Source organism: Scyliorhinus torazame, chromosome 1 (genome assembly GCF_047496885.1).
Source record: "Scyliorhinus torazame isolate Kashiwa2021f chromosome 1, sScyTor2.1, whole genome shotgun sequence".
In the NCBI taxonomy this organism is placed as follows: Eukaryota; Metazoa; Chordata; class Chondrichthyes; order Carcharhiniformes; family Scyliorhinidae; genus Scyliorhinus; species Scyliorhinus torazame.
In genome coordinates this window covers 17568406-17590497 of record NC_092707.1, presented here as the reverse complement: position 1 = coordinate 17590497, position 22092 = coordinate 17568406, and the positions used below count along the sequence as shown (strand labels likewise).

The following is a 22092-nucleotide window of genomic DNA, read 5'->3' as shown; positions in this document are numbered from 1 at the left end:
CTATACAGATGCGGAGCTCGCCAGAGGGCTTCTTGACACACACCATGGAGCTGACCCATGGCGTGGGCTCCGTGACCCTGGATAGGACCCCTTGGTCCTGGAGATCCTGCAGCTGCAGCTTGAGGCGGTCTTTAAGTGGCGCAGGAACCCTGCGAGGTGCGCGAACGACGGGATGGCGTCCGGTTTGAGGCGAATTTTGTATGTGTATGGCAGTGTTCCCATGCCTTCAAATGCCTCCTGGTTGTGAGCGAGGGGCGATTGTAGATTTGCGTTGAACTCAGCATCCGGGAAGTCAGATGTGTCGTCTGGAGAGAGAGACAGAATTCGCTGTACAAGGTGGAGAGCCTTACATGCCTGTGCGCCCAGCAAGGAATCCTTCGATGAGCCAACTATCTCGAACGAGAGTGTGGCCGTGTGTGTTTTGTGTGTCACCTGGAGCTGGCAGGATCCCATGGCCGGGATAACGTTCCCGTTGTAGTCGACCATCTTGCACCGGGATGGCTGGATAGGTGGTTTGACCTTCATGGCATGGAATGCTGAATACGCTATGAGGTTGGCGGATGCGCCAGTATCCAGGCGGAAAGTGATCTGCGATTGGTTGACCATCAAGGTGGCACTCCATTCATCGGCCGGATTAGTGGTGTTGACGCGGTTCACATCAATGACCGCAACCCGGAAGGCATCTTGGTCATCTGTGTCATTGGGTTGGATGTCCTGATGTGTGGGCTGGACGGTCCTCACGTGTCTGCGAGGTTGTCGGAGATGTGTAGGATCCATCGGTTGAACCGCTCGACAGTAGGCAGCGTAGTGGCCTATCTTGCCACATCGTAGGCATTGTCGGTTTTTAGCAGGACATTGCCCTTTTAAATGTGCAGCTCCACAGTTGCCGCACGTCATGACGTCACGGCGTTTGTTACGCCACTGCGCATGCGCAGTTCGGTCTTGCATCGGGCGCGCCTGCGCAGTGCATCCCTCGATGTTGCCGTTGGTTTTGGCGCGCACAAGCGCGGGAGACCTCGAAAAGCGTGCGAAACGGCCGCCCTCGTCCGGGCCGCGGGCCGGGAGAAACTCGATTGCCTGGATGCGTTCAGCCTCGTGGGCAGCCTGGCTTGCCGATTCGATCGCTTGGGACCCTCTCCGTGCCGATTCGGTCGCCTGAAATTGGGCAAAGCGGCTGGTCGCTTCTTCATGGAGGACACAGGCTTCCACTGCAGATGTTAAGGTCAGGCCTTTAATTTTAAGAAGCTGCTGGCGTCGGCCACTGGAGGCAACGCCAAAAATGATCTGGTCCCGGATCATGGACTCTGAGGTGTTGCCGTAACCGCAGGACTGCGCGAGTATGCGGAGGTGCGTCAGAAAGGTTTGAAAGAGCTCATCCTTACCTTGCAGGCATTGCTGAAAGATATACATAGAACATAGAACATATACCTCTCAAAGCTTTCATTTACCTCAACGTTGAAGTGCTGGTCGAGCTTGAGGAGGACCGTGTCATATTTGGATTGGTTCTCGCCTTCCGCGAACACCAAGGAGTTGGATACATCGATGGCGTGCTGACCTGCGGTAGTGAGGAGCATGGCAATCTTTGTTTCGTCCGAGGCACCCTGTTTTTCGTTGGCTCGAATGAACAGTTCGAATCGCTGTTGAAGTGCTTCCAGTTGGTGCCCAGGTTCCCAGCGACTTGCAGCTGCTGCGGTTTGTTGTTGATGTCCATGGCTCAGGATGACAGATTTGCCGGCAGGTATCGATCCACTCACTTGGTACCATGTGGTGTTGGGTGCTCTGAGGTACAGATGAACTAACACGGTTGCAATTGGTACAACGCTGTTTTATTCCAACTTGCTATTTACAGATTTGTCTTGATACTCTGCACGTGGTGACTCTCTGAGTGTGTTGTTAATCCGGTCCTGTCCTTGTCCTGGTCTCTAGATGGACTGGCCACCAGGTGTCGTGTTCCTTGTCTTATACTGCCTCTGTCCTTGTCTGTGATTGGCTGTCGTGTTATGTGTGCTAATTTGTCTGTTGGTCTGTCTATCATGATGTGTGTGTTTGAATATCATGACAACGGGCATGACCAAAACATATGGACATGGTTCGCCGGGCTTCCTGAGCACCTCCCACATCTGTCCTCCACCCCAAAGAACCTGCTCAGCCTCGCCCCCGTCAATTGCGCTCTGTGAACTACCTTAAATTGTATCAGGCTAAGCCTGGGACACGAGGAAGAGGAATTAACCCTACTTAGGGCATCAGCCCATAGCCCCTCCTCAATCTCCTCCCCCAGCTCCTCTTCCAATTTACCCTTCAGCTCCTCTACCAAAGCCTCCCCCTCTTCTTTCATCTCCTGGTATATCGCCGACACCTTGCCCTCTCCGACCCATACGCCCAAAATCACCCTGTCTTGAATCCCCTGTGCCGGGAGCAGCGGGAATTCCCTCACCTGCCGCCTCACAAACGCCCTCACTTGCATGTACCTGAAAGCGTTTCCCGGGGGTAGCCCAAACTTCTCCTCCAGCGCTCCTAAGCTCGCAAACGTCCCATCTATAAACAGGTCCCCCATTCTTCTAATTCCTACCCGATGCCAGCTCTGAAACCCCCTTTCCATCGTTCCCGTGACAAACCGATGGTTGTCTCTGATTGGGGACCACACCGAGGCTCTCTTCGCACCCCTGTGCCGTCTCCACTGCCCCCAGATCTTTAGCGTTGCCACCACCACCAGGCTCGTGGTGTATCTTGTCGGCGAGAGCGGCAGCGGTGCCGTCACCAGCGCCCCCAGGCTCGTTCCTTTGCAGGACGCCATCTCCAACCTCTTCCACGCCGCCCCCTCTCCCTCCATCACCCACTTACGGATCATTGCCACATTGGCTGCCCAATAAGAGCCACCCAGATTCGGCAAAGCCAGCCCTCCTCTATCCCTACTACGCTCAAGGAACCCCCTCCTTACCCTCGGGGTCTTACTCACCCACACAAAGCCCATAATGCTCCTGCCTACCCTCTTGAAAAAGGCCTTCGTCATCACAATTGGAAGGCATTGGAATACAAAAAGGACCTCGGAAGGACCACCATTTTAATCGACTGTACCCTGCCCGCCAGCGAGAGCGCAACATGTCCCACCGTTTAAAGTCCTCCTCCATCTGCTCCACCAGCCTCGTCAAGTTAAGTTTGTGCAGGGCCCCCCAGCTCCTAGCTACCTGGATCCCCAAGTATCAAAAGCTCCTTTCCGCCCTCCTCAACGGTAGGTCGTCTATCCCTCTTCCCTGGTCCCCCGGATGGATCACAAAGAGTTCACTCTTTCCCACATTGAGCTTCATCATCATCATCTCGTCTACGGAAAAGAAAAAAAGGGAAATTTTAGGAATTTGAACCAGAACTCTACCCACATCCCCATCCATCATCCCACCCATGAATTATTCTTTACCCATATTTACAACTCCCCCACAACCACAGCCCCTCAGTTCGAGTCCAATTTTTCCGTTTGGATAAAGGTCCAAGCCTCTTCTGGCGTTTCAAAATAATGGTGTCTGTCCTGATAAGTGACCCACAGTCGCGCTGGCTGCAGCATTCCGAACCTCACTCTTTTTTTATGCAGCACCGCCTTGGCCCGGTTGAAGCCAGCTCTCCTCTTTGCCACCTCCGCACTCCAGTCCTGGTAGACTCGGATCACCGCATTCTCCCATCTACTGCTCCGCACCTTCTTGGCCCATCTCAGGACACTCTCTTTGTCTGCGAAGCAATGGAACCTCGCCACTATCGCCCTTTGCGGCTCGCCAGCCTTGGGTCTCCTCGCCAGGACCCGGTGAGCCCCTTCTAGCTCCAGGGGGCTCGGAGAGACCTCCGCACCCATCAGCGAATGGAGCATCGTGCTCACATACGCCCCGGCATCAGCCCCCTCCACTCCTTCGGGGAGACCCAGAATCCGGAGATTCTTCTTCCTCGACCTGTTCTCCAGGTCCTCGAGTCGGCCCACCTCCTGTGCAGTGCCTCGTGCGCCTCCATCTTCACCGCCAGGCCCAGGATCTCGTTCTCGTTAGTTTTATCCCTCCCCTCACGGAGCTCCACCGCCTGGGCCTTCTGGGTCTCCTTCAGCCCCTCGATCGCCATCAGCATTGGCGCCAGCACCTCCTTTTTTAAGCTCCTCCACGCAGCGCCTAAGGAACTCCTGCTGGTCCGGCCCCCATGCTGCTCGATCTCCATCCTCCGCCATCTTGTTTTTTCCCCCTCGTTTCTGCCGCTGCTCCAAAGCCTCTTTTTCCGTCGCTCCACTGCTAATCCCCGGCATACGACGTAAGGGGGACCTTACTTCACCTTCCCACACGGGGTTCAATCAAAAAAACTTCCATTGGGGCTCCTCCGGAGAGCCCAAAAGTCCGTTATAGCGGAAGCTGCCGAAATGTGCGGCTTAGCTCCGCATCACCGCAACCGGAAGTCCGCACCTGAAAGGTTAACGGGTTCTCCCTCACAGGTACTGCCGACCTGCTGAGTATTTCCAACACTTTCTGTTCTTTATCCTTGAACAGAATCCATTCTTTCCAACGACTCCACGCAGTAGGTGAACACTTGAAAAATAAGGGCCCAGTGTTGAAAATCATGAAGTATTTGGATAGGAGAGAGAAACTCTTCCCATTGGCGGAAGGGCTCGAGGGCGCAGGTTTAAGGTGATTGATAGAACAATCAAAGGAAACAGGAGAAAAAAACGCTGAAGCAATGAGTCGTTGTGATCTGGTACATGCTGCTTGAAAGGGTGGTGGAGGCAGATTTAATCATGGTGTTCAGAAGAGAATTGGAAAACATGAACGGAGAATGTCTGTCGTGCTCTGGGGAAAGGACGGAAGAATCACCAGTTAAATTTGTTCTTGCTGAGCAAGCATTGACTCGATGGACCAAATGGCCTCCTTCTGTGATGTAACATGTTCTGTGATGCTATAAAAAGTTGGAACCCTGACCAAGTCATCACGTCCCTAGCCCAGACAGGCATGCCGGTGCCAACCAGTGGCACGAAACTTGTTGCCAGATGAATGCCGCTTTATTTGTGAACAAGGTTTCACGCGCACGCTGACACGCTACACAGGCACAACGTTACTCGATACGTCCTGGTCCTTGCCAAGAAATGCAAAATACGAAAGCTGGATCAAAACGGAATCCACTGTTGCAATCCAAAATACCAAACTCTGGTTCTCCAATTTCAACTCTCTCGAATAATCTCAACTGGGGTTCTGACACAGCCTCCAATGCCAGATTTCAGAGGAGATGTCTTTTATAAATGGTGTGTGATTAATCTGACCTTTCTTAGTCAAAGTAGTTTGGATTTTCAGATGTGTTGTTTCAATGAGCTGCCCTGTTATTCTGGATTCAGTGATAAAATCTGTGTAGGGTCCATGCCTTAAATAATAAATGACACGCATGATAAATGAACCACACACAATACAATGTAATGTAACTGAAAAGTGGAGCTGAGTCTGTTACCATGGTAGCTATCTGCTGGATAGGCCAAGTCCAGGGACATTGAAGATTGCCTGCCAAATTCAATATATAAAAAACTGATATGATCACAGAATAATTTAAACCTTTGATGACACCATACTTTGAGAAAATTGTTTTCCAGGAAGAAAAAGGTACAAGCATGGGTCTAGGGCATCATTACGCAAGTCCACGTTTGTAAATTATTCAGAATGTGTGAGTGAGCAAGGCACCCGCACAAGTCTACATTGTTTCTGGCTCCCGAGGGGCAAATAGCAAGCAGAACCTTGGCGCATGACCTACGTTGGAATGTATTAAGAGTTTTCACAAGAGTCGTTTATGAAGACAAAAAGCTTGAACACATTCCGCTACTGATCTAAGCCATGCAAGGAGGGAAGATTACGGGCAGCACGGTAGCCCAGTGCTTATCACTGTGGCTTCCGAGCTCCAGGGTGCCAGGTTCGATTCCCCGCCGGGTCACTGTCGGTGCGGAGTCTGCACTTTCTCCCCGTGTCTGCATGGGTTTCCTCCGGATGCTCCAGTTTCCTCCCAAAGGCGGGCAGGTTAGGTGAATTGGCCATGATAAATTGCCCTTAGTGCCCAAAAAGGTTAGGAGGGGCTACTGGGTTACGTGGATAGGGTGGAAGTGAGGGCTTAAGTGGGTCGCTGCAGACTCGATGGGCCGAATGGCCTCCTTCTGCACTGTATGTTCTATGTCTGTGTTTAGTTAGCCGATCTCTTCAGGATGCCAATAATCGGACAAGCAATTGGTTTCAGTGAGCTGAGTCGCACAAAAGAATTGAACCAAAGTTCCTGCTTGCAACTATTATCCAATTCCACTTGCTGTAAAGTGTGCCTGATTCGACTTTGATTGAAGATTAAATTACAAAGTCCCCACAATCAAATTGTCTATTTTAACAATGACCTATGAACAATGACCACCTTGTCACCAACACTCTGATCCCCTTGATGAGTCATAGGCTTCAGCACAGAAAGAGATGAAAAACTAGGCAACGTTAATATACAAATTCACCAGAATAAAATCCAGTAAAACACTCCTGAACTCTCATCAGCAAAGTGATGGAAGGGGTTATCGACAGTGCTGTCAAGAGGGCAGCAGGGTGGCGCAGTGATTAGCACTGCTGCCTCACGCTGCCGAGGACCCGGATTCGATCCTCGCCCTGGGTCGCTGTCCGCGTGGAGTTTGCACAGTCTCCTCGTGTCTGCGTGGGTCTGGCCCCCACAAGCCAAAGATGTGCAGGGGAGGTGGATTGGCCACACTAAATTGCCCCTGAATCGTAAAAAAATAATTGGGTGCACTAAAAAATTTTTTTTTAAAAGATCAGTGCTATCAAGCGGCACTTACTCAGCATTAACCTGCTCCTGGACGCTCAGTTTGCGTTCCACCAGGGTCACTCAGCTCCTGACCTCATTACAGCCTTGGTTCAAACATGGACAAAAGAGGTGAATGCCAGAGAGAATTCGAGTACAGGAGCCGGGATGTGTTGCTGCAATTATACAGGAGCCTTGGTGAGGCCACACCTGGAATATTGTGTGCAGCTCCTTCCCTGAGGAAGGATGCTCTTGTTCCAGAGGGATGCAGAGAAGGTTTTCCTGGGATGGCGGCATTGACGTGGATATATAATCTTTATAATTTTTATTATTGTCACAAGTAGGCTTACATTAACACTGCAATGAAGTTACTGTGAAAAGCCCCTCGTCGCCACATTCCGACGCCTGTTCAGGTACACAGAGGGAGAATTCAGAATGTCCAATTCACCTAACAGCACGTCTTTCGGGACTTGTGGGAGGAAACCGGAGCACCCGGAGGAAACCCACGCACACACGGGGAGAACGTGCAGACTCCGCACAGTCAGTGACCCAAGCCGGGAATCGAACCTGGGACCCTGGTGCTGTGAAGCAACAGTGCTAACCACTGTGCTACCATGCCGACACAAAGTTTCAGTTGCCACAAAAAAATTCTCAAGTCCTTGTACATCTACCAGTTGATTTAGGCTGATCTGGGTTTAGATTGGAGACATTGAACATAAATGACGGAGGCAAATGAAAGAAAGCTTCGTGAGCAACCTGTGGCTCCCAGTTTACTTGTTGGCCTGTCCAAAGAAGTAACCTGTAGCAAGAAGTTTTGTAAACACACTATCATTTTTCCTTTGATGCCTGCATGAAGGAAAGGGATTGAAGATGGATGGGAATGTACTGGACAAACGTGATCAGAGTGACTTATGGTGGCATGGTGCTTAGCACTACTGCCTCACAGCACCAGAGATACGGTTTCAATACCGGCCTCTGGTGACTGTGTGGAGTTTGCACGTTCTCCCAGTGGCTGTGTGGTTTTACTCCGGGTGCTCCAGTTTCCTCCCACAGTCCAAAGATGTGCAGGTTAGGGGATAGGGCAGGGGAGTGGTCCGAGATAGGATGGCCTTTCAGAGAGTCGGTGCTGACTCAATGGGCCGAATGGCCTCTTTCTACACTGTAGGGACTCCTGTGTTTGTCTCTGTGAAGGATAGATGCCAACAGAGACTCCGGCTGAATAGCCCGTTTCGGTGTTTTAATGGTCACATATTTATATGCAGGTGCGATCTTGGATAAAGTTTTGGAGGAGGCAAATCCATCAACCGTGTTGGAACTGGGGACATATTGTGGTTACTCAGCCTTGCGCATGGTCCGTGTGCTTAAACCCGGTGCCCGTTTACTGACGATCGAGTTCAATCCAGCCAATGCAAACATTGCAAAACAGATCTTCCGCTTCGCTGCAGTCGAGGACAAGGTAAAATGTTTCATTCGGGTCCCTTAAAAGCACAAGGAGAAATTCAACAATTTAATTAAAAACTTGATGCGACCATCAATTCACGCGAGACAGAGAGTTGAAGTGAACAGTGGCTTCAATCAACTAGAACAGTGCCTGCCTGCGACTGCTCTGCACTGAGAGCCGCCTACAGGGCAGCTGCTCTTTATACCTCCCCTCAAGGGGGCGGAGCCCACAAGGGCACAATCAGTGTAGTACAGTACAATGGTCCATAGGTGGAGCCCACATGGGCAACAGCGTGATACAATGTAGTACATTGGTGAATGGTTACTATAATACATTCACCACAAAACTCTCTCATTGCAATACCCTTACATATATTTTCATGCGATATATATTATAGTTATCCAACTTCCAGAAAGGGAAAATATTTTTTAAAATCAGGTATTGAAAGTACTAAAAAATATTTTTTGAAGGGTGAGTGTAGGTCGGTTAATTCAAGTCGTTCTTTTCGTAATCTCAGAACATCCCAAAAATATTACAGCCAATGGGAATGTAGAACGGTGGGCCATGCTGGGAGATACTGGGTAGGTTTTTGTCCGCGCAAAAAAATGTAAAAGGACCTCGCCCTGTACAATGAAGAATTACCAGCAAACGGAAGCTAAATTTTGAAGAGAAACTTGATTAAAGCCAATTATTTATTTTTTTTAAAACATGTAGGCAGTGGGGGTCTTTTACTTGGAGCAGAGAAGGTGAAGGGGTGACCTCGTTGAGGTGTACAAAATGATGAGGGACGTATATAGAAAGAAACCGACAAGTTGAGTGAGTGGGCAAACGCATGGTAGATGCAGTATAATGTGGATAAATGTGAGGTTGTCCACTTTGGAAGCAAAAACAGGAAGCCAGATGAATTAAGAGGGGGGAATGGGTAACGCAATCAGGGCATCCCATACACCAGTCGCTGAAGGTCAGCATGCAGGTGCAACAGGCGGTAAAGAAGGCTAATGGTATGTTGGCCTTCATTGCGAGAGGTTTCGAGTACAGGAGCCGGGATGTGTTGCTGCAATTATACAGGGCCCTGGTGAGGACACACCTGGAATATTGTGTGCAGCTCCTTCCCTGAGGAAGGATGTTCTTGTTCCAGAGGGATGCAGAGAAGGTTTTCCTGAGATGGTGGCACTGACGTGTTTATATAACCTTTATAATTTTTATTATTCTCACAAGTAGGCTTACGTTAACACTGCAGTGAAGCTACTGTGAAAAGCCCCTCGTCGCCACACTCCGGCGCCTGTTCGGGTACACCGAGGGAGAATTGAGAATGTCCAATTCACCTAACAAGCACGTCTTTCGGGACTTGTGGGAGGAAACCGGAGCACCCCCACGCAGACACAGGGAGAACGTGCAGACTCTGCACAGACAGTGACCCAAGCCGGGAATCGGACCTGGGGCCCTGGCGCTGTGAAGCAACAGTGCTAACCACTGTGCTACCATGCTGCCCACATATGAAGAAGTTCAGAAGCATGAGGGGGGTTTCTCATGGAAACCTAGAAAACTCTAGCAGGACTAGACGGGATAGATGCAGGAAGGATGCGACCGATGGTAGGGGTGTCCAGAACAGGGGATCATAGTCCAAGGATACGGGGTAAACCTTTTCAGGACCGAGACGAGGGGAATTTTTTTCACCCAGAGTAGTGATCCTGTGGACTTTGCTAGCACGGAAAGCAATTGATGCCAAAACATTATGTTTTCAAGGAGTTAGATATAGCTCTTGAGGCTAAAGGAATCAAAGGATAAGTGGGGGGAAAGCGGATACTGCTTACAGAGTTGGATAATAGGCCGTGGTCATAATGAATGGCGGAGCAGGCTCGAAGGGCCGAATGGCCTATTCCTGCTCTTTTCTATGTTCTCCCCTTATTAGAGGGGTCAATAACCAGGAGGCATCGATTTAAGGTGAGGGGCAGGAGATTTAGAACACAGAACTTAGAAAATACAGCACAGAACAGGCCCTTCGGCCCACGATGTTGTGATGGATTTAGGAGGATTTGAAGAAAACCCTTTTCACCCAGAGGGGTTTGGGAATCAGGAATCCGAAAAGGGTGGTAGAGGCGGGAACCCTCATGACATTTCAGAAGCTTTTAGATGAGCACTTGAAACGTCAAACCATACTTCCTGCATTTCCAAGTGTTGGAAAATGGGATGAGCGGAGATAGGTGCTCAGTGGCCAGCGTGGACCCGTGGGGCCGAAGGGCTTCTTTCTGTGTTGGAAAGCTCTATGATTCTGAGATATAACTGTGCCAGACAGACCTGCAGAACTCAGGTTGAGAACATACAACCGATCGAGCCATTCAATACAATCATTGCTGATCTTGGGTTTCCACTTCACATTCCCACCTGCTCCCCATATTCCGCAATATTCCGCAATTCCCTGAATGTTATCCTGAAAATGGGGCCCCTGTTTCCAGATTCCTCAGCTACAGGAAGACTATGTCTCGTGGCCAGCATCCATGGGCCTAAGCCCTAGCATGAGATATTTTTTTTAAATGATTCATGAAATGTGGGCATGGTCAGAATTTGTTGTCCATCCTTAATTGCCCTACAGGTGGTGGTAGTGAGCCACCTTCTTCAGCATCTGGTGTGTGTTTTGTGCAGATGCAGTCACACCGCTGTCAGAGAGAGACGTCAAGACGGGCTCACAGCAGAGGCCCAGCAGCCCAGGCTCGTATTTATTCCCACCCGTAACAAAAAATAATTCTCATTGTTTGCCTCCTGCTCCAATTAAGGTGGAGATCTTGGAAGGTTCATCTGGAGATATTATTCCACAACTGAAGAAAAAGCATGAGGTGGACACATTAGATTTTGTTTTCCTCGATCACTGGAAGGACCGATATCAACCTGACACCCAACTTCTGGAGGTAAGAGCTCTGCTTTCCTCCTTGCCGCAAACCTACAGCGCTTCAAATGCACACAGGGCACCTTTTGTTTTATAAATTTTGTGTACCCAATTCACTTTTTCCAATTAAGGGGCAATTTAGCGCGGCCAATCCACCTAGCCTGCACACCTTTGGGTTGTGGGGGCGAAACCCACGCAGACACGGGGAGAATGTGCATACTCCACACGGACCGTGACCCAGAGCCGGGATCGGACCTCGGAGCCGTGAGGCTGCAGGGCTATCCCACTGTGCCACCCTGCTGCCCACACAGGGCACCGTTAGCAAATTCTGGATTGGAGGCATATTTATTGTCCAAGGAAATTAAGTTATTCTCTCAGGAAAGATTGTTCTTGGTGCGTTTCAGTACTTTGGAGTTGATTCTATTTTAATTTGCACATCAATATATTTACAAAAGCCAATTTGAACATCATTAAGACAACAGAGATCACAAATAATGAGACAAACTGGAATTAATGACTTAAATCTGAAGGGGGGGGGGGGGGGGAGTGAAAACTAAAAAACAGACCGAGAACTTGGCTTCACGGGACATTGAATACATACATACATACCCAATGGCATCTCAATCTTCACACCATATTCGGATGTAGAGTAGCTGGAGGTCCCAGCACTTCACTACTACAGCCCCCCCGTCCCCCCAAACAGGCCAAAATACGAGTTTCACTGTTATGAAACCGTGCTTTATTTTTAAAATGACTGAATTTACTGGCTCGAAACCACAGACTGAAGTTTTGAAAGCCACATTCCAATGAAATCACAGTAAGTCTTGCCAGAACATTTGCCTTGAAGGGGTATGAATGAGGGGGAGGGAGCGGGGGTGATTTCCTACTCCATTAACAAAAAGCACCCAGACATTTATCTGGGTATTCGACTGGGTGGGGACACACCAGTGGACATAATTACCTGGACAATGGGACCATAGGTAGGAATGGATTTCCCCAGATGTTATCTAATCATGTTCGCCAGCCTATCCACTCACTATGACCATGCCTGGGTCACTGGGTAGTTGGAGGGTCATGTGACTAACCAGCTAACCCTTTGTTGTTAAGCATCTATTTCTAGTACGAAGTCTTACAACACCAGGTTAAAGTCCAACAGGTTTGTTTCGATGTCACTAGCTTTCGGAGCGCTGCTCCTTCCTCAGGTGAATGAAGAGGTCTGTTCCAGAAACACATATATAGACAAATTCAAAGATGCCAAACAATGCTAGGAATGCGAGCATTAGCAGGTGATTAAATCTTTACAGATCCAGAGATGGGGTAACCCCAGGTTAAAGAGGTGTGAATTGTCTCAAGCCAGGACAGTTGGTAGGATTTCGCAGGCCAGATGGTGGGGGATGAATGTAATGCGACATGAATCCCAGGTCCCGGTTGAGGCCCCACTCGTGTGCGGAACTTGGCTATAAGTTTCTGCTCGGCGATTCTGCGTTGTCGCGGGTCCTGAAGGCCGCCTTGGAGAACGCTTACCCGGAGATCAGAGGCTGAATGCCCTTGACTGCTGAAGTGTTCCCCGACTGGAAGGGAACATTCCTGCCTGGTGATTGTTGCGCGATGTCCGTTCATTCGTTGTCGCAGTGTCTGCATGGTCTCGCCAATGTACCACGCTTCGGGACATCCTTTCCTGCAGCGTATGAGATAGACAATGCTGGCCGAGTCGCACGAGTATGTACCGCGTACCTGGTGGGTGGTGTTCTCACGTGTAATAGTGGTATCCACGTCGATGATCTGGCACGTCTTGCAGAGATTGCCATGACAGGGTTGTGTGGTGTCGTGGTCACTGTTCTGAAGACTGGGTAGTTTGCTGCAAACAAAGGTTCGTTTGAGGTTGCGCGGTTGTTTGAAGGCAAGTAGTGGGGGTGTGGGGATGACCTTGGCAAGATGTTCATCGTCATCAATGACGTGTTGAAGGCTGTGAAGAAGGTGACGTAGTTTCTCCGCTCTGGGGAAGTACTGGACGACGAAGGGTATTCTGTCGGTTGTGTCCCATGTTTGTCTTCTGAGGAGGTCGGTCCGGTTTTTCGCTGTGGCGCGTTGGAACTGTCGATCTATTTCTAGGTAGACAAATGCAAGCAAATGAGATGCTGAGGAAGGCAGACCCTGAGTGGGTTTGCTCTCTCCATCCAACTTGCAAGTTTTGAACCCTGCCTGCTGATTTTGACATGCTGTAGTCTGGAACCCTCGTCAAGGGCTCAACCCAGCAACTGCTGTCTTCAGAACAAATAATCCGCCTACACCTTTAAACCACTTCAACGCCAACCAAACCCAGAAGTTCAGTCTGAAGCCAGGCAAATCACCAACCTTCAACGGCCATATACTATTCAACTTTCTGTTTAGCACAGGGCTAAATCGCTGGCTTTGAAAGCAGACCAAGGCAGGCCAGCAGCACGGTTCGATTCCCGTAACAGCCTCCGCGAACAGGCGCCGGAATGTGGCGACTAGGGGCTTTTCACAGTAACTTCATTGAAGCCTACTTGTGACAATGAGCGATTATTATTATTATGAATCTATCCTCCTACTCTGTAGTCAAAGTTGTGTGAGAGAGAACTTTGAATGTGTGTGAAAGATGGACAGTTTTTATTTTTTTTATCTGGAGCGGCTAAGTTTAAAAAAATTAATTGATGGGTGTCAGGGGCTAGGTCCTCGAGGTGGTGAAGGTGGTGAGCTGCCTTCTTGAACCGCGGCAGTCCATGTGGTGTCGGTAACAGGGCTGTTAGGGAGGGAGTTCCAGGATTTTGACCCAGTGACAGTGAAGGAACGACGGGTATATTTCCAAGTCAGGATGATGTGTGGTTTGGAGGGGAACTTCCAGGTGGTGGGGTTCCCAGGTTACTGCTGCTCTTGTCCTTCTAGGTGGTTGCGATTTTGGGATGGAAGGTGCTGTCCTTGGAAAAGTGCAGTAAACACTATTCTCTTTCTTTTCAAACCTGTTAGTTTGTGTCTTTGATAGTTGCAGCGTGTAAACAGTTTGGCCAGCACATCCTTGGCTTAAAAATAACTTGCGGTCAAAGAAGGAGTAGGGACAGAGGGGAGTCATTGTCTCTCTCCACACCTCGTCGGAACATCACCTCCTTGCATTCTACATTATTGCTTAACACTAGTGTTGAAAATCTTTTCAATGAAAGTTGCATTGTTGTATCAAATGTCTCAATAAGTGCCATACCGTGGTGACAATGTGTAATCCTTAGACAAAAACTGAAGATTAGTTTAGCTAAAATAAGGAGTTATGGAGGTGAATGGCTGAGATTGAAGGCAACACTAGTTGAACACAGCAGGGAGATAAGAAAAGAAGGCTATGTTGATAGAGTTAGATGAAGAGGATGAGAAGAGGCTCAGGTGACGTATAACCGCCAGGGGTTCTGAGCTGGAGTAGTGGTAAATGCTTAAGGTTACCAGCCATGCAACACTCATGGTTCAAATCTCGCTTACGGCAGATGTTTGGTCCCCTGCCTTAAAGCATTCCTGCCGAGAAAAATGGGTGTATTCTGGGTGATCGGCGTTGGGCAGTATGGCGGCGCAGTGGTTAGCACTGCTGCCTCACGGTGCCGAGGACCCGCGTTCGATCCCAGCCCTGGGTGACCGTGTGGAGTTGGCACATTCTCCCCGTGTCTTCGTGGGTCTCACCCCCACAACCCAAAAGATGTGCAGGGCAGGTGGATTGGTCGCGCTAACCTGCCCCTTAAATTGGAAAAATAAAATAATTGTGTACTCTAAATTGATTTTTAAAAAGTATAAACACCACAGAATCATGGAATTTACAGTGCAGAAGGAGGCCATTTGGCCCATCGAGACTGCACTGGCCCTTGGAAAGAGCACTCTACCTAAGCCCACACCTCCACCCTATCCCCGTAACCCAGTAACCCCACCTTCTTGGACACCATGGGCAATTTAGCATGGCCAATCCACCTAACCTGCACACCTTTGGACTGTGGGAGGAAACCGGAGCACCCGGAGGAAACCCACACAGACACGGGGAGAACGTGGTTGGCACTGTTGCTTCACAGCTCCAGGGTCCCAGGTTCGATTCCCGGCTTGGGTCACTGTCTGTGCGGAGTCTGCACGTTCTCCCTGTGTCTGCGTGGGTTTCCTCCAGGTGCTGCGGTTTCCTCCCACAAGCCCCGAAAGACGTGCTTGTTAGGTGAATTGGACATTCTGAATTCTCCCTGTGTGTACCCGAACAGGCGCCGGAGTGTGGCGACGAGGGGATTTTCACAGTAGCTTCATTGCAGTGTTAATGTAAGCCTACTTGTGACAATAAAGATTACTTTCCATCGCTGGCAGATTTGGGGATAGCACCCTCTCCTTTTCTACCTGCCAACCGCAAGTCTTAATTCAGTCAGCAAGCAGAATAGGTCAGGCCTGTCTAAGCTGCAGCCAGAGGGAACCACAAGCACCTCAGACATTTCACTCCCACCTGCACTTTGTTTTGCTCGTGTCTTGTGGAGCATGATGTTTGGAAAGCTGTATTTCTAACATTGCTGACTCAATCATTAATAAATCTGAATAATACCAAAATCTGTTGTTAATACCGGGCCTGAGGATTCGTGCTATACACCCAAATTCCATGGAGACAAAACCTTGGATCTTTCAGCAGCAGATGAGGGGTGTCTCCGCCCTTAAAGTCTCCTTGGACGTTTTTGCAGTTAAAATCTTCTTCCCTTCTTCTCGATAACCTCCTCCAGCCCAACAAAACAACTCTCACCCCCAAGGCTTCTGCTGCTGTCCTTCAATCCTTTCCTCACTCACCCATCATTTTCACCACCCATCACTGGGTGTCACGTGTTCTGCTACCGAGGCTGGGAACTCGGGAATGTCCTCGTTGAATCTCGCTGCCTCTCTCCCCTTTAAGACATTCCATCACGATTTATAAACCTACCTGGCTGACCTAGTTTTTAGTCGCCTATCCTAGCATCTCACTTGGCTGGACTATAAATTACCTTTTGGAGGTTTTACAAAGCTAGAGGCGCTGTATAAATGCAAGTCACCACCTGGGGACATCAGGCAGTATGTTAATCCCCTTGAAAAGTGTTGAAAAGAGCATGGAGGATCGGCAGAATAGGCATGGGACAGGTGGCTGGGGCTGGAAGACGCCCAGAATATGGGCTACTGGAGTAGGTTCTAACAACTGTATTAGAAGACAGTACAGAAAACGATGTTGCATTCTGCTCATCACAGGTATACCCTCCACTTCATTGTGGGCAATGCCACAGGCTATCTGTTACACTTTGTTTTTACTTCATCCAAAATGAGCAAATCATCAGTGAAATACAAATGGAATTCATTTCAGAGAAACATGTTACAGCTCAGGAGTGAATATATCATCTCCAAGTCATGAGCTGATGTAAAAAAAAAACTTTATTGTCACAAGTCGGATTACATTAACACTGCAATGAAGTTACTGTGAAAATCCCCTAGTCGCCACACTACAGCGCCTGTTCAGGTACACTGAGGGAGAATTCAGAATGTCCAATTCACCTAACAGCACGTCTTTCGGGACTTGTGGGACCGGAGACCCGGAGGAAACCCACGCAGACACGGGGAGAACTCCGCACAGATAGTGACCCAAGCCGGGAATTGAACCTGGGACCCTGGCACTGTGAAGCAACAGTGCTAACCACTGTGCGACCGTGCCACCCTGAGGTCTACCCCACTTTGTAAGGTCTTTCATTAGCAGGGGTTACAAGGGAACTGCTTGGTTAACGTTTCCGAACTACAGATTGAACAGCAATGGGAAAGTCAGGATGATTTTTACTCAACAGAATTGCAAAACTCTTACCAGGTACTGGCTCAATTGAAACAGACAATTCTTAGATTGCTTTTTAAGTATAAACCAGTTACAAACAATAATATTCCATCATGCTGTTGCATGATTTCAACCTCGCTAATTCATTATTCAGTAATATACCCAACAGATCCATTCCGACTTCAATTCAGAGATTAATCTTACCCCAGCTTTAATCAGTTTACAGATTCTCTGTGACAGTACACTCAGGATATAAATTCTATTTTGTAAGCTTTCAAAACAATCCTGTATATTCTGTTTGGTCTAAATCATTTTCTTTTGGTGGAATTATTCCAGAGCAGCAAAAACATAGACACTGGACCCCTTGGCCGAGATTCTCCGAGCCCGCTCCGGGTCAGCGAATCGCTGGGAGAGGCGCGCGAATCCCGTCACGCGCTCCGACGCTGAGCCGCCGATTCTCCGGCGACCGGAGAATTGGCGCCAAGCGCACCCGCGCGGTCCCCGGTTGGAGGCCGTTGAAATCGCCCCCGCGGCGATTCTCCGAGCTCGATGTGCCGAGTGCCCGCCTAGTTCCGCCGCCGTGATTTACATATGGCCCCACCCGGCGGGACCTCAGCGTTCTGGCTGCGGTAGCCATCCTGGTGGGGGTGGGGGGGGGCAGGGGATCCAACTCGGGGGGGGGGGGGGGGGGGGTGCTCCACAGTGGCCAGGTCAGCGATCGAGGGCTACCAATCGGCGGGCGCGCTCATTCCGGGAGGGGCCTATGTTCCTCCGCACCGGACTTCTGTCGGGCTCCGCCATGTTGCGCAGCGGCCGGCACGGAGACGGCCGGCGTGCACAAGCGCAGACCCACGCCGGGGCAAGTTGTCAAATAACAGCTGCAGCTTTTCTGAAGCAATCATCATCTGTTGCGCTGCTTCTACGAACACTGCAGGAAGTCACCATGGCTCCAAGCCCATGACCACCACCATCTCGAAGGACAAGGGCAGCAGGTACGTGGGAACCCCCCACCTGGAAGCTCCCCTCCTAGCCTGTCTTTTTTTAAATTAAAAACTCTTACAAATTTTAAGAAAAGTGTCCAATGTTGTGTTGGGCTGACTTAATGCCGTGAGGGACCAGATATAACAACACCCCAACAATACCCTTCAATGTCTCCAAGGGCAAATGAGGAGAAAATATCAGAAAATGGACACTCACCAAGTAGCTTGCTCATAACTTTATCCCCGAGTAGGAATTAAATTCTGCCACAAAACTAAGTATTTTATTAATGAAATGAAATGAAAATGAAAATCGCTTATTGTCACAAGTAGGCTTCAAATGAAGTTACTGTGAAAAGCCCCTAGTCGCCACATTCCGGCGCCTGTTCGGGGAGGCTGATCAATAAGTGATCGATGTCATCTGAGCTGGGCTATTTCTTCCTTATGTCATTACACTGTAGCCTCGTTTTTTATTTTTGCTCTTCAACAATTATAGACTGTAATACAAACTTCTTATTCCTTGCAATCTTAGCAATGGGAACCTATTCCCTTGGCTGTACTGTGGCTATTTCCTCCTTTTACACATCTTCCGTGATAAATACTTTGGATCTTTTTAACCTAACAACCCTTTTAGCGCCATGTTGCATTATTAATGCCAACTGGTTTATTCAATAATCTACGCGTGCCTACCCTCAGTGCATCCACCCTTAGCAATGAATTTCACCCGTATCCAGTTCTATTGAAGGATTAAAATACAATTTGTGGCCGCAAATTTAAACCAATTCTCTCTACAGTAGGTGGTCAGAATTTGAATGTAAAAACACTTAACGCTACAGATGCCGTTTATGGGAAGAGAATCCCTACAATGCAGGAGGCCATTTGGCCCATTGAGTCGCACCGACCCTCCGATGGAACAGTCTACCTTGTTCCACTCCCCTGTCCATCCTGCCCTATCCCTTTAACGCCGTAACTTAACCTGCACATCCCTGGACATTAAGAGGCAATTTATCATCGCCAATCCACTTAACCCACACATCTTTGGACGGAGGGTGGAAACTGGAGCACCAAAGGAAACCCACACAGACACTGGGCCAGCGTGTAAACTCCACACAGTCACCCAAGGCCGGAATTGTACCCGGGTCCCTGGTGCTGTGAGGCAGCTGTGCTAGCCACTGTGCCAACCTAACTAAATAAAAAGTAAAGCTCTCGGGGGCTTCTTATCTCTCACGTTAGGAGGTTGGAATGAAGTAAAACTTAAAGAATTGGCTAAAAAGACTGATAGGGAATTAGCTGCACTGAGGATTTGTGCGATGCAAATTAGCCCAGTAGCCAGGTGAAACAGATACTTTGTTGAGCAAAGGGGAGACTTGCAGTCCAGGGACCCAGATCATAGCCACGCCCAGGTGAAAAGCAGAGTCCTCTCAGAGAATCAAGGTGTTGGGCAGGAACGGAGCAGCACGGTAGCATTGTGGATAGCACAATTGCTTCACAGCTCCAGGGTCCCAGGTTCGATTCCGGCCTGGGTCACTGTCTGTGCGGAGTCTGCACATCCTCCCTGTGTCTGCGTGGGTTTCCTCCGGGTGCTCCGGTTTCCTCCCACAGCCCAAAGATGTGCAGGTTAGGTGGTTTGGCCATGATAAATTTCCCTTAGTGTACAAAATTGCCCTTAGTGTTGGGTGGGGTTACGGGGTTATGGGGATCGGGTGGAGGTGTTGACCTTGGGAAGGGTGCTCTTTCCAAGAGCCAGTGCAGTCTCAATGGGCCGAATGGCCTCCTTCCGCACTGTAAATTCTATGTTAAAAGGCAGCAGCAGATATCTGTCTGTGTCAGGTCCCATAAGTTCCACTCTAAACTAGAAGAACAGCTTCCAAAAGAAAGCTACAGATCCTGTGGTAATTATATGCTGGATTTACCTCAGTGTTCAAACCTATGGGATGTTGTTTTGGGGAAGGTGTATTCTTGGAATTTTTGAAAGATTTGGATGGGCGGGAGGGGGGGGGGGGTTAATTCAAGTATACTGCCTGGGTAACCATTATTGTAGTTACTGTATATGTTCTTTACTGTTGCTTTTCTTGGTGTGTTATAAAGTTTAATAAACGTTTTCTTATTTGAACAATTTTTTCTCACATTTCTTTCCAAAATCACAAAAGTAAATAGTGCCAAGTTTCCCTTCTGGCTGCCTTCGCATTGAACATCAGCAGGGTTCATAACACTCAGCATAAAAAATATGAAGCAAGGAACCAAAATACATATCACAGCTGTTTGAGAAATAGTTTACGAACTCTCTCTCCCCCCCCCCCCCCATCTTTGAATTTGCTTAATTTCTAAAAGTAAATGAATAGAATTCTGTTGCGCATTGTGTACATGCATCTTAAAGTGGTGTGTGGAGTCACATAGATTTGTAAGGTCACAGATTTATTCCTTAAATCAGTTTTGATTTGGTCTACATAAAAGATGATGGGCTTTGTATCTAGCACTTTGTAAGGATGGCACTGTGCAGCTATGAGTCAGTGAAGCTATGGACTGGAATATTGCCCACGTCTGTTTGGCCTGGCAGAGAAGTGGGATCTACCAATGTTTTATTTCATTTATACATTTTGAAATAATCTTGTCTTTTATTGATTCTCAAACTCTGCACTTGCTAACCAATTGTTGAATTCTTTCCCTTCCCTGCAGGAGTGTGGGCTGCTGAGGAAGGGCTGTGTTCTGTTAGCGGACAACGTCATTGCCCCAGGAACCCCAGAGTTTCTGCAGTACGTACGCAACAATCCCCGCTACACGTGCACGCACTACGCCACACATTTGGAATATACAACGTTGAGAGATGGAATGGAAAAGGCTATTTTTAAGGGTTAAAGGTGGACATTGCAAGGAAACTAAATAAGGTGTCAGTTTATGTCACGATAAATGATCCGAGTCCTGCCCTCGTGTGGATTTCTATGACATTGTTGTGAGGAATTGTAATGTGTATGTGAAATCTATACGTGGTCTCCAGCCTGTAACTGTTACTGTCGGTCCATCTGATCCACAGTATTGCTTTGGTGTTTATGTAATAACAGGTCCACCTTACAAGAACCTGTCTCCTTCCTTATAGAAATTAATGGAAGGTTTTTCCACTTCCCCCATCTCAGCAATCTATCCTACATACTTCGCACCCTTCATGTACCACCTGCTGCAGCTCCTTCTGTTGTCAACTTGTGAAGATAATTCCTTGTGCTTAAATTCTGTGCGTAGCCATTCCACCATCACGTATCCTTGCATAGCAGTAACACAGTCTGTTGGGGCTGGTTGGACACGGGTGTAGGTGTCAATGATGTTGACCAAATTTGTACAAAGCAGCTTGGCCAACGGTGAAAATAAATTTACTCAATTGCAATCATGTCGCCGTTTGGAGATGAAATGACCTTCAATGTCCTTATGCACAGCACGGTAGCATTGTGGATAGCACAATTGCTTCACAGCTCCAGGTCCCAGGTTCGATTCCGGCTTGGGTCACTGCACATCCTCCCAGTGTGTGCGTGGGTTTCCTCCGGGTGCTCCGGTTTCCTCCCACAGTCCAAAGATGTGCAGGTTAGGTGGATTGGCCATGATAAATTGCCCTTAGTGTCCAAAATTGCCCTTAGTGTTGGGTGGAGTTACTGGGTTATGGGGATAGGGTGTGAAGGTGTTGACCTTGGGTAGGGTGCTCTTTCCAAGAGCCGGTGCAGACCCGATGGGCCGAATGGCCTCCTTCTGCACTGTAAATTCTATGAATTTCAAAATCAAAGTGGGAGATGCACAAGAGATCTGATTTGGAGGGATGCCGAGTTATGGAAGGGATGTAGAGCTGGAGGAGGTTACAAAGAAAGGGGAAGATGAGGCCATGGACAGCCAATATTCTTGGTAGAAAGATCATGTCAGGGCATTGGGTCTGGCCGTGATTCCATTCACAACTGGCCTGCTGACACTCACTCCCTAAGCCTCACAGAAGGCCGCCACCCCCAGTGCAACTGTATCCCAACCGGTTAGAGTATTTAGAAGATAAAACAGTAGAAGGATAGGAGAGAAAAGAGGAGGGCTGTTCTCTTCATAAGAACCTTTTGAGATAATCTCCTGACATTAATCAGTGGGCTTTTATAGCGGTGCATGGATTGCGATTGAATTGCCCTCGAGATTGCAAAGATCTTTGATTGCAAATTCCAATGAAACTCGCAGTATAAACAAAATTCAT

At 48.7% G+C, this 22092-nt stretch overlaps 1 protein-coding gene across 2 annotated transcripts in view; it reads left to right on the top strand.

Moving 5' to 3' along the window:
- Positions 1-21261, top strand: part of LOC140388367 (catechol O-methyltransferase-like) — a 28637-nt gene extending 7376 nt beyond the window's left edge. For both annotated transcript variants that reach the window (XM_072472546.1, XM_072472466.1), the window contains exons 3-5: positions 8046-8239; positions 10999-11130; positions 20559-21261. In XM_072472546.1, the coding sequence (XP_072328647.1) occupies positions 8046-8239; positions 10999-11130; positions 20559-20738 (506 nt within the window). In that variant the 3' untranslated portion in view covers positions 20739-21261. The remainder of the gene's footprint in view (positions 1-8045; positions 8240-10998; positions 11131-20558) is intronic.
- Positions 21262-22092: the final 831 nt, after the last annotated feature.